At 35.3% G+C, this 9,488-nt stretch overlaps 1 protein-coding gene across 1 annotated transcript; it reads left to right on the top strand.

Moving 5' to 3' along the window:
* Nucleotides 1–291: 291 nt before the first annotated feature.
* On the top strand, nucleotides 292–8,210 carry LOC142341790 (repressor of RNA polymerase III transcription MAF1 homolog). Its single transcript, XM_075393024.1, has 4 exons — nucleotides 292–1,196; nucleotides 1,327–1,456; nucleotides 1,673–1,959; nucleotides 7,679–8,210. The coding sequence occupies exons 1-4, from the start codon at nucleotides 1,049–1,051 to the stop codon at nucleotides 7,888–7,890; spliced, it is 777 nt and encodes a 258-aa protein (XP_075249139.1). The 5' UTR covers nucleotides 292–1,048; the 3' UTR covers nucleotides 7,891–8,210.
* Nucleotides 8,211–9,488: the final 1,278 nt, after the last annotated feature.

Below are 9,488 nucleotides of genomic sequence, written 5' to 3'. Positions count from 1 at the left end.
TCAGAATCTAGGGAATTGTAGATTTTCTCAAGGTATATTAGTAATTGAGTGATACAAGAGCGTTGCTTCCGGAATCCGAATTGAGAATCACTGAAATAGGGTGATGCGTATCTATTACGAGAATCAAACAAAGTTCGCTCGAAAATTTTTGAGATAATACAAAGGAGTGATATTTGCCTGTAGTTTTCTACATTCGCTTTAGAACCTTTTTTAAAGGTTGGACTTTTTAAAAGTTAACCTCATCTAATTTAAGGTTAATCGAATAAAAAAAATTATTCGTTTATTTCGCTTGTTTTAGATGCTCAATGGTGTCAATCAGTAGACACAATAGCCACTCTGTTAATTTCTGTATACGTTGTTTGAATACTTAAGGAGAAGATTTTACAAGCTTGTCGACTTGATGATGGCAGATCTTTCTGCGCACAGAGATCTGTGATTTTCCCTTGCTGCTGTTGTCTTCGACCCTTATCACATAGTTTTATGAAACTATTCAGGATTTTAGATCATCTGCAAATGTTAATGGTCGTCACTTCTGACGTCCAGTCTTTACCTTTTAATCTCTTATCTACTCTCTTCTTTCTGAATTTTTAACGATGAATAAAGGGCCGTGTACACCATCCGGCAATGATGGATATAGGTCGGAAAACCTTTTAATAATCATTTTATCGTTTACCTTTTTAAATAATCGTTTAACTTTTAATAATCATTTTTCCTCGTTTTTTAATTAGCTCCATTTTGTTGATAAATTTGGAAAATACAAAGTGTGTTCGTAGACAGAGCTGAGAGGAACCCGGACCAACCAGTTTTCACCCACTATTGGAAAGGCATTTTAAACATTTTATTAAACGGAATATGATATGCATAATGTGCTGCGCTGTTTCATGAGTAAGTGGTAACCTGAAATTTCTGGTTATTTGCAAGCTTCTGGGCTGAAACAGTTGCTGGGCTCTAAACGTCACACTTTGAAGTTGAAGGGTTTTTTGAAATTTTATGTTAGCAATGGATAGCATGAGCTTCAGTCACTGATTTCCGTGTAGAAACGGTGAAAATGAAGCTCCTCGAGTTGCCAATTTTTGAGCAGATCAATGCATTGCTAACCCAAGAACGACAGAATTGTCATGTGGAGTCTAAAATTGAGAGCTACTCGTGCAAAATGGTTGCAGATGACAAAAAGCTTCTGAAAGAACTCAGCCATGGTAAGGCTATTCCTGATCTCTTTCCCTTCTATAGCATGTATAATCATGGCGAGTCTTACGAGAACATGTGGCGGTAGTGTTTTTGTGCATAATGAAAATCGAAATATGACCTGTTTATTTTCTTGAATAGGTTGCATCGATCAAATGCTACCTTTGAGTCCACCAGAAGACAATAAGCTCTATCTTGGAACAAGTCCAAACAAGCATTACTCACGATGCCAATCGAGTTCTGATGAAGACCAACAAATCAACCCGTTGAGGTAATTAAGATTGATATTGATAAGGTTACACATAGCTGTATCGGCAGCTTCTGTGAGCGGCATATACTCACCGTTCAGTTCTGTCAAAGCGTATTTTCTATCGCCATAAACCACTAAATATGTCCGCAACTCGAAGTGGTGATGTTTTAAATACGGAGTTTATCAGATGAAGCTCCATTTAATGTGTTCTCTAACCAAAAGGATGCAATATTTTAGTTCGCTCAGCGTGAAGACCCATTTCTTCCTCGTGGCGACGCTAAACAAATCGTTCCATCCAGACTATTGTTTTTCTTCCACTCCATCGACTGACTTCTCTCGAGAGCTCAATCTAAATTCTGTTGTGAACTCAGTTGACAGTCTCTTGCTCACACTGGGAGGTACTTACTACAGCAGCATGTTCAAACCCAAGCTGTGGGAAGAAATAGACCGAGAGATCAGTCTAAAGGACTGCGAGATATACAAGTACTGCCCCGATTTGAATTGCGGACCCTTTGGCGAACCAGGTAACAATAAATTTTTAAGCTCGTTTTTCAATTATATCAAATCACGGCCTCTTTCTGATATAGACCCTCCCAAAAATAGTCCTCATAGATGGTCATCAGAATCAATTTCTCTTGCAGAGGAACTGACCATTTATGCAAAAAGAGAACCGTGACTCCATAATTATTACGAGGAGACGTTAATTTTGATAGTGCATTTGGGAAATTTTGTGTTCAATCTACGAGTACGAACATTCAATACTTAATTGTGCAAACATAATTCTAAAACGCCCAAAAAGAAAAACCTAAAAATCAACTGGATGTTTGTTCTTATGGACAATCCGAACGTACTAATAAACCGACCTAAAACAATTGAATGTTGACATATCATTCAGCTCAGATCAGACAGTCTTCAAAGTAGTATCTACAACCATTTCACGAAAACAGACCTGATTGAAAAAGACAAAATAATGCATTCAAAAAGGTAAGATTGAGCAAACTAAATGCAATCATATCATCAGAAAATCCCTTCAATCCCTACTGCTACAGTAGATGGACAAATTTGTTAAGCAATGGTACAAATGGCTGGAAAATTTTTTCGCAAAAACGTTCCAAAAACAACCAAGCGCTCTCTCACCCCGTGTTTAAGACATCACATTTAGTGAAAACAATTTCAATATTAAAGAAGAAAGTTCCCAAAAAACCAAATTTGTCAAAATAAGTGAAACTGAAGATCAATTACAAAATAATTTTTGTCAAAGCTCAAGCTGAGTTTGAGGATAAAATTCTTTCTAGGTAAAAACTTCTCAGACCTAAAAAAATATTTGTTTTGTATACAAATGTAATAATTTCCCTGAAACGATTAAAACATAGGGAAAATGAACCATGATGCACAAAAGGTAATTTTTTCGGTCACCTTTTTGCGAGCTTTTCTGAAAAGTAGAAAAGTAATCAAATAGATAGGAATGAACACTTCACGAAAAACACATATCATGCGAACATCAACGAAACGAAGTTTTAGCGAAAGTAACCGAATGATACACTTAGTCCGTCTAAACGCTTTCGGTCTCGGCGAAACTGGGCGCTTGCGGTAATTACTTGAAAATTGTTGCCAGCTACCTTAGCAATCGAATACAATATGTGCAATTAATTTGGCTGTAAGTCAGAAACTGAACAATCGACTGAGTGGGTACCTCAGGGATCTTTATTGGGCACGCATTATTCAACATCGTTATCCATTGTCTACAAGCAGAGAAAAATGACAGCAAGCAATTTGAGTATTGGTGTTTGAAAAATAGATTGAAAGTAACCGAAAAAAAGATGCTATTCCTTACCGATCAAAAGTGAAGACCCAGGGAAACTTTGAGTAACAAATTCTTACAGTGCCATAACCAGCAAAAGATCTAGGCTTTACCATTCTCAAAGTCACTTAAAACGTGAAGCGTCGAGGGTCTGCATACCGGAGAGCTAAGCTGAATGCTTACGCAGGTTATATGGTCTAAGTTATTACATATGCGTCAAACCTGATTCGCTAACAAAACTGAAATCGAAAATGGAGAGAGGTAAAAACAAAGCTACAGCTTGCATTGTCGGGAATTCGGAAACCAACTTAAAAAAGACTTCTTCTAAACCAACTTCGGAAACCAACTTAAAAAAGACTAAAAAAAATCATCTTCCTTTCTTAATTACTTTTCTCACTGGAAAGTGTAATATTCGTTGCCAATAATAAAAAAGTAAAATTTTGTCGAGCAGCCATATAGTAGACAATACGAGCTAATAAATATCAAGAAAAGCCGATAACAGATCCATCAAGTCGTTAAATGTTGTATGTGAAAGCAAAAATACGACGACAGAAATTTTTACTAAGGATCGTTCAACACAATAATACTAGAATTATTTCTCTCGTCGCTATTCAGAAATAAATTCTTGTATCTGGATCCTACTGTGCGACTGTAGCAAACCGGATTGTCACGATACTGAAGCCTAAATTACTACTGATAGTCCTGGTGTTAATTTCAACGCCAATTGAATTTAATAGCACGTTCGTTGCATCTCATATGCAGAAACTAATTAGGGCACAAACTGCTTTGACATATAATGGCAAATCAAAATTTTGAATTTCATGCTAATAGGGGCATTACTTTTGGCGCACAATTTAAGAAAAATAGCAAATAATAATGAGCGCTTTTATCAGTTTGGTGATAGTTTTTCATTCGAATGTCTTGATCAAGCTATTTTGACAACCGACAGCAATAAAAATAATAATTGTTTCCATCAGTCATCAAGTATCTTCAGAATTACTTTTACAAATGCAATCTCATTTTTGACTGTGGGAGAGCACTATTGGGCCGATGGCCCGTTCTCAAGTGTCTCATTCAGTTTATCTGGATGAAAATGATTCAAATTGAAAAAAAAGAGAGGAAGAACAGTTTTTCTAGGTATCATTAAACCTGGCAAAAACATAATTTTGGTTGAGGAGTACCTTTGAGCTGTTATATTAAAACTCCTACAACATTCTGACCTTTTCCGCATTAACCAGATATAATTAATCAATTATTCAGGAATTGATAACAGAAATTTCGGTAGACATGTTTTTCTCGATTATTTCATTATCGTAATCAGGAAGCGTTCTTAAGACTCGCGCTGTCCTGACTATTATTGAGAAATTGTGAAATATATTTTTTTACCTAGAGTTATCTTGTTTTTACTCAACTGCTAGTCTTTTAAAGGCCGTTTTGGTTTGAGAAACCCTTTTAAAATTGTTGAAATTTTACATTGTACCCTTGCGTTTATAGTGCTTGCTTGAGGTCCTTAAAGGCAAGTAACTCTGATGCTAAATGTATCCTGTGTTTTACTCTTTCCTCGTAAATGCTCTCAAACTTTTTTCGATCAAAACTTAGCCTCACGATACGTTTGATAACTTTGTCTATTTCTCTAATCGTTGTGATTGTTGTTGACCCGTTTATCAAGAGTCCATTTTGTACAATTGGTTGTTTGTATGTTCTAAATGCTTTTATCATCTTAGCTTTTTTTATTTTTGTTACAAAAAACATGCTGTTTGTTTTTTTCCGTGTTCAATGTAAGTTTGTTTTTTATGAGCCAAGCATTAACATTATCTAATGTTTTGTCTTGATCTTCATCAATTTTAGATGCAGAACTTGTGCTCTTTACAAAAATTCATTGGCATAAAATTACGTTTGATTTTTTCTGGGACACGCTCAAGTCGTTAGTGTAGATAAGGAGACGCAGAGTTCAAAGAATTGAACCCTGTGGCACGCCTAGGTTTATAAGCTTTAGTTTGGACTGTTTATCTCGCTTTTTGTACATTTAATTTTTGTACATCGCTTTCGTTTGGACAAATATGATTTTAAAATGTTGTTTATTGGACCGCGAACACCATATCTATAGCTCTTGTGCAATAAGATGTGGTAATCAACAGTATCAAACGCTTTCTGGGTCTAGAATGTTGCATTTTGTTCTGTCGCTGTTGTTGTGGTGATTTGATCTTATATCCTGTTTTAAAGTTGCTATGTCATCAAACGTGTTCTTCCCGTGCCTAAAGCCAAATTGTGAATCTGAGTGAATCTCAAATGCTTTTAGGTTATTTTGATTTTGATCAAAGATGATCCGCTCGAAATTTTTTTCTGTAATTGGTAGGAACAAAATTTGCCAGAAACTTCATGGTTCATATTTATTTCCATTTTTGAAGAACAGTAAAACTTTTGCAGTTTTGAGACATTCTGGGTACTTTCCAGTTTCTATGCATCTGTTTGACAATAGTTGTAATCAAACAGCGATCGTAAACACCTCCATCCTTACGATCGCTAAATATAATGGTTTCATAGCCATCCAAAGAAAAACAGTTATTGTTGCAGTTAGGATTGAGCCATGTCTCAGCAAGACAAGCTGCTTCTGGTTTCTGGGACAAGCCATTAATGTAAACTTTAAACTCGTTTGAGTTAGTTAACTAGTCAATCTTAGAAACTGATTGAATGTTTTGAAGAACAAATTGGAACAGTCTTGGATGACAGATCTTTTTACTTGTCATTGTTGACGTAGAAATACTGTTCGCTTGACGTAAAAATACTGTTCGTTATCAATTCCCTGCCGTTAGTCTATTTCTTAATTTTTTCTTGTATAAAATTATCAACTGTTTTGCTAAGTTAGAGTGTAATTGTTTTTCTTTATTTGTTGCGCCTGCGGAAATTACAAGCAGAGTGCTGAAACAGTTTTTAACGTTTTTTTAGTAGACTTTGAGGTCATTTTGTTAATATATTAGCCGACATCAAAACGTTACGCTTATTAGGTCTGGCAAAAAAGTTTGTATCTCAAATCTTTAGTTGTGCTCGTATTAAATAGATTAAAGAATCCAAACAAATAATCAAGTTGTTTCTACTTGTAATTACAGTTACTGTGTACGTGAGAAGTCAGTGTTTCAATTCCTTTTGAATATTTAGTCGTTTGTATGCAGGTGAATTGATAACGTCATCAATAGAGGATATTCCGAAATGATTTTTTTATTGCATTGACTGATCAAATCTATCACGTTAATTTTGACAAATTTTGCTTTTTCTCTGCTGTTTTCAACTAATACTGAGACTGCACAATTGTGTTCCATTTATCTGCTTCGTTTTCAATCTGAGCTTCACAATCTTTAAGGGGCTCGTTGTGATACATGAATTTAATATTTGTCCTGTTTTTTGTTTTTGAGTCATTTTCTTTTTTTATGAGCGCTTTGTTTGTCTGCAAAATAAATATATTTTCTATTTTCTGTTGGCAGTTGGTACTTGTTTCCGGAATTGAGAATCATGTGACAGGCTTTAATTCTGTCCTCAGTAATTTCGACCCACAAGAATTTCGCAAAAAAATGTTGAGTCGTGCGTCAATTTGGAAACTTGTCAGGCATCGAAGGGCAGATTTACGATTAGATTTGCGGGTGTGTCTCTCCTATGCTCTTAGTGGATCCGTAATGCTTTTTTTGCGTTGCCCTTAGATCCCTAAATTTTTCGTCCTTTAATCTATTTTTTGCTTTCAAGAGCTCGATTTCCCTTTTCAATGCACTAACTTCTGTGTCTTGAATGGTACTCACGGCAAACTCGGAACCTAGTGGTGTTGACTAAGAGATGATGTAGCATCCATCTCCATTGCCGAGTGATAAAATATAAAGTAAACATCAAATTGATTTAAAAAGTAACTCTCAAATAGGAATGTTGTTCGATAAGACTGTAACGGCAAAGAAAGAACGTTCTTTTCAAGCAAACATTTAAAGTTTTCGCACAACGTTTCTCTCAAGGTTAACCGACTGTTCTTCCAAATACCATGTATTCGGATCCCAAAAAATCTGTCAATTTTACCACCAATGCCATCCAATTACCGCGAACAAATTGAAGTATCGCTGTACCAAAAGGGAATTTTTTGGGGTGGGAGAAGGGGTGCTAATGGATTGCTTGCATAGGACGGGGAGGGGTCAAACAAAAAAGCTCAATAACGAATGATTTAAAGAATTGTTGATTAATTACATTATTTTACGTTATGCTCATTTGTTTTCTCTGTAACAAATGGCCTGTTCCAAATAAGCTTCCAATTAAATTAGTATCCAGGAATGTTGCTCAGAATTCATGTTGATCTTTCTCAGGAGAATCTTGTATCACTCGCACTATTGAGCTCTTCTGCTATCAAATATAAATAAGTGATTAAGCTAGTAGTCAACAAACTCCTTCTTATGACATGACTTATTCTTCAGGTGTTCTGTGGTCTTTCAACTATCTCTTCTACAACAGGAAAATGAAGAGAATTGTCTACATGAGCTGCATCGCGCGTTCTGGCTATGCAGACAATTTGGAAACTGAGAATTCTAGATTGGAAGCTGATGAATTAATGGAAGATGACGGCGATGAAAGTAACATTTCCGACCATGATCAGGAACCCTTTCAGCAGGAAATAATCGAAATCTGAGATAGTGTCTTTATTTTTAAAACAAGCTAATTTTTATTGTTTCCTTTTAGTTTAGTGGCACTTTATCTTCATTTAGATATTTAGATGACAATTGCAAAAATTGTTACTCGTTTTTCAAAGAGGGCTCAAAGGAAGATTCCTTTCTGCGTGTTTGTCTTCATTTTCACCATCGCTGCAAACATTTCTGCTCAACTTTACCAAAACTAGGCTGTAAAATATATAATTTCAGTCCGAATCATGATAGGGGAATAATTTTGAGTTGTTCTTCAGTTTAATTGCTCTCAAACTAACTTTCGCGCATCTTTATTGGTCCTGTTGGTGGATAATGATTGATTTTTGGTCAAACCTATTGCTGATCGGTACCGCAGATTTTATTTCGGTTCAAGTGACTTCCAGGTGGATGGGATAATAGGCGAAAATTCGATTAGGCTAACGAAACTTTTAGCCATTAAGCCAAAATCCGAAACTAAAATTTTGTGGAAATTAGGCGATTAGCAACTAAAACACTTAAAGGTACTTAAAAATCCAATTGATGTTATAAAGTTGCCAAGTGTCCCTAACAGTCGTCTTCACATGGTAACAAGTTGTTAAAGTTACCTAAAAATTTATCACTGTTTTTAATGTTTTGTAACTCGTTTACTCAGTGTCATCACGGCCAATGATTTTGATTTTCAAAAAAAGTTACAGGGAAAGAATGGTGAATGTTTAAAACTACTTATTATTAGCTTTAATGTAAATAATTTAGATCTACCGGTTGAAAAAACGCACAAGAAATTGGGAAAGTTAGGCTCAAACTACATCGTGGAAAGAATCAAAATTTTAAAATTCTGGTCAATTTTCATTTGTTTTAAAAGCTTCTTTTCTGGGAAGTCAATTGGTAAAGTCAGTTAATTATATTATAAGATCAAGTCGATATTGCATACCTCTTTTAAGTGTTTTGACGGGTATTCGCCTATTTAAGTTCAAAATTTTTGCTAATGGCTACAAAAAATAATGTGTTCGCCTAATCGAATTGTCGCCTAGATGCATGACTTCGTGATGTTTGTATAATAAAGGTGGCTCTCATTCAGAATTCAAATTGTACTGAAGGAGGTTTCGCCGCGTAATTTAAAAGTCTATGAAGTGCTGATATTGAACACTAGTATAAGAATAACGGTCTTATTTAAAATGAATACCAAATACGGCTGGTAGATTTAGATCAAAAATCAGAAGCCCTTGTCCGAAGTAGTTTTCAGCCCTGCTATTGTTTGAGAGCAATTCGTCCAGCGAAAATCAGGTCTTTCTCTATTATTTATGACTGGTAATTAGTTCTATATGTCACATTTGTGATATTTGAAGACTGGTTATTAGGAACTCGCTCATTTCATCTGAACTGTTATATTAAAACAGATTATTGTTCATTTACAACTCATTGTTGTTTAGTTGCTAGATAATTTCTGGGTATATAGAAGTATCTTTTCCTTTCTTGAGAAGCGGCGCATTATATTTTGAATCAAAGTTCTATTTTTCTTCTTGGCGTTTACTGTGTGTTGATTGATGTGTACCATTTCCTTAGCAATACTTTACCTTAATTGTTCTTGTTCACAGACAGTGGCTTT

Source organism: Convolutriloba macropyga, chromosome 6 (genome assembly GCF_964194025.1).
Source record: "Convolutriloba macropyga chromosome 6, txConMacr16.3, whole genome shotgun sequence".
In the NCBI taxonomy this organism is placed as follows: Eukaryota; Metazoa; Xenacoelomorpha; order Acoela; family Convolutidae; genus Convolutriloba; species Convolutriloba macropyga.
This window is presented reverse-complemented; position numbering and strand designations above follow the sequence as displayed.

Excerpts from the sequence above, each read along its gene's own strand:
- LOC142341790 (XM_075393024.1), top strand. The coding sequence starts at position 1,049 with ATGAAGCTCCTCGAGTTGCCAATTTTTGAGCAGATCAATGCATTGCTA. Across the intron at positions 1,457-1,672 it reads CAACAAATCAACCCGTTGAG|TTCGCTCAGCGTGAAGACCC; the intron begins GTAATTAAGATT and ends GCAATATTTTAG. Across the intron at positions 1,960-7,678 it reads CGGACCCTTTGGCGAACCAG|GTGTTCTGTGGTCTTTCAAC; the intron begins GTAACAATAAAT and ends CTTATTCTTCAG.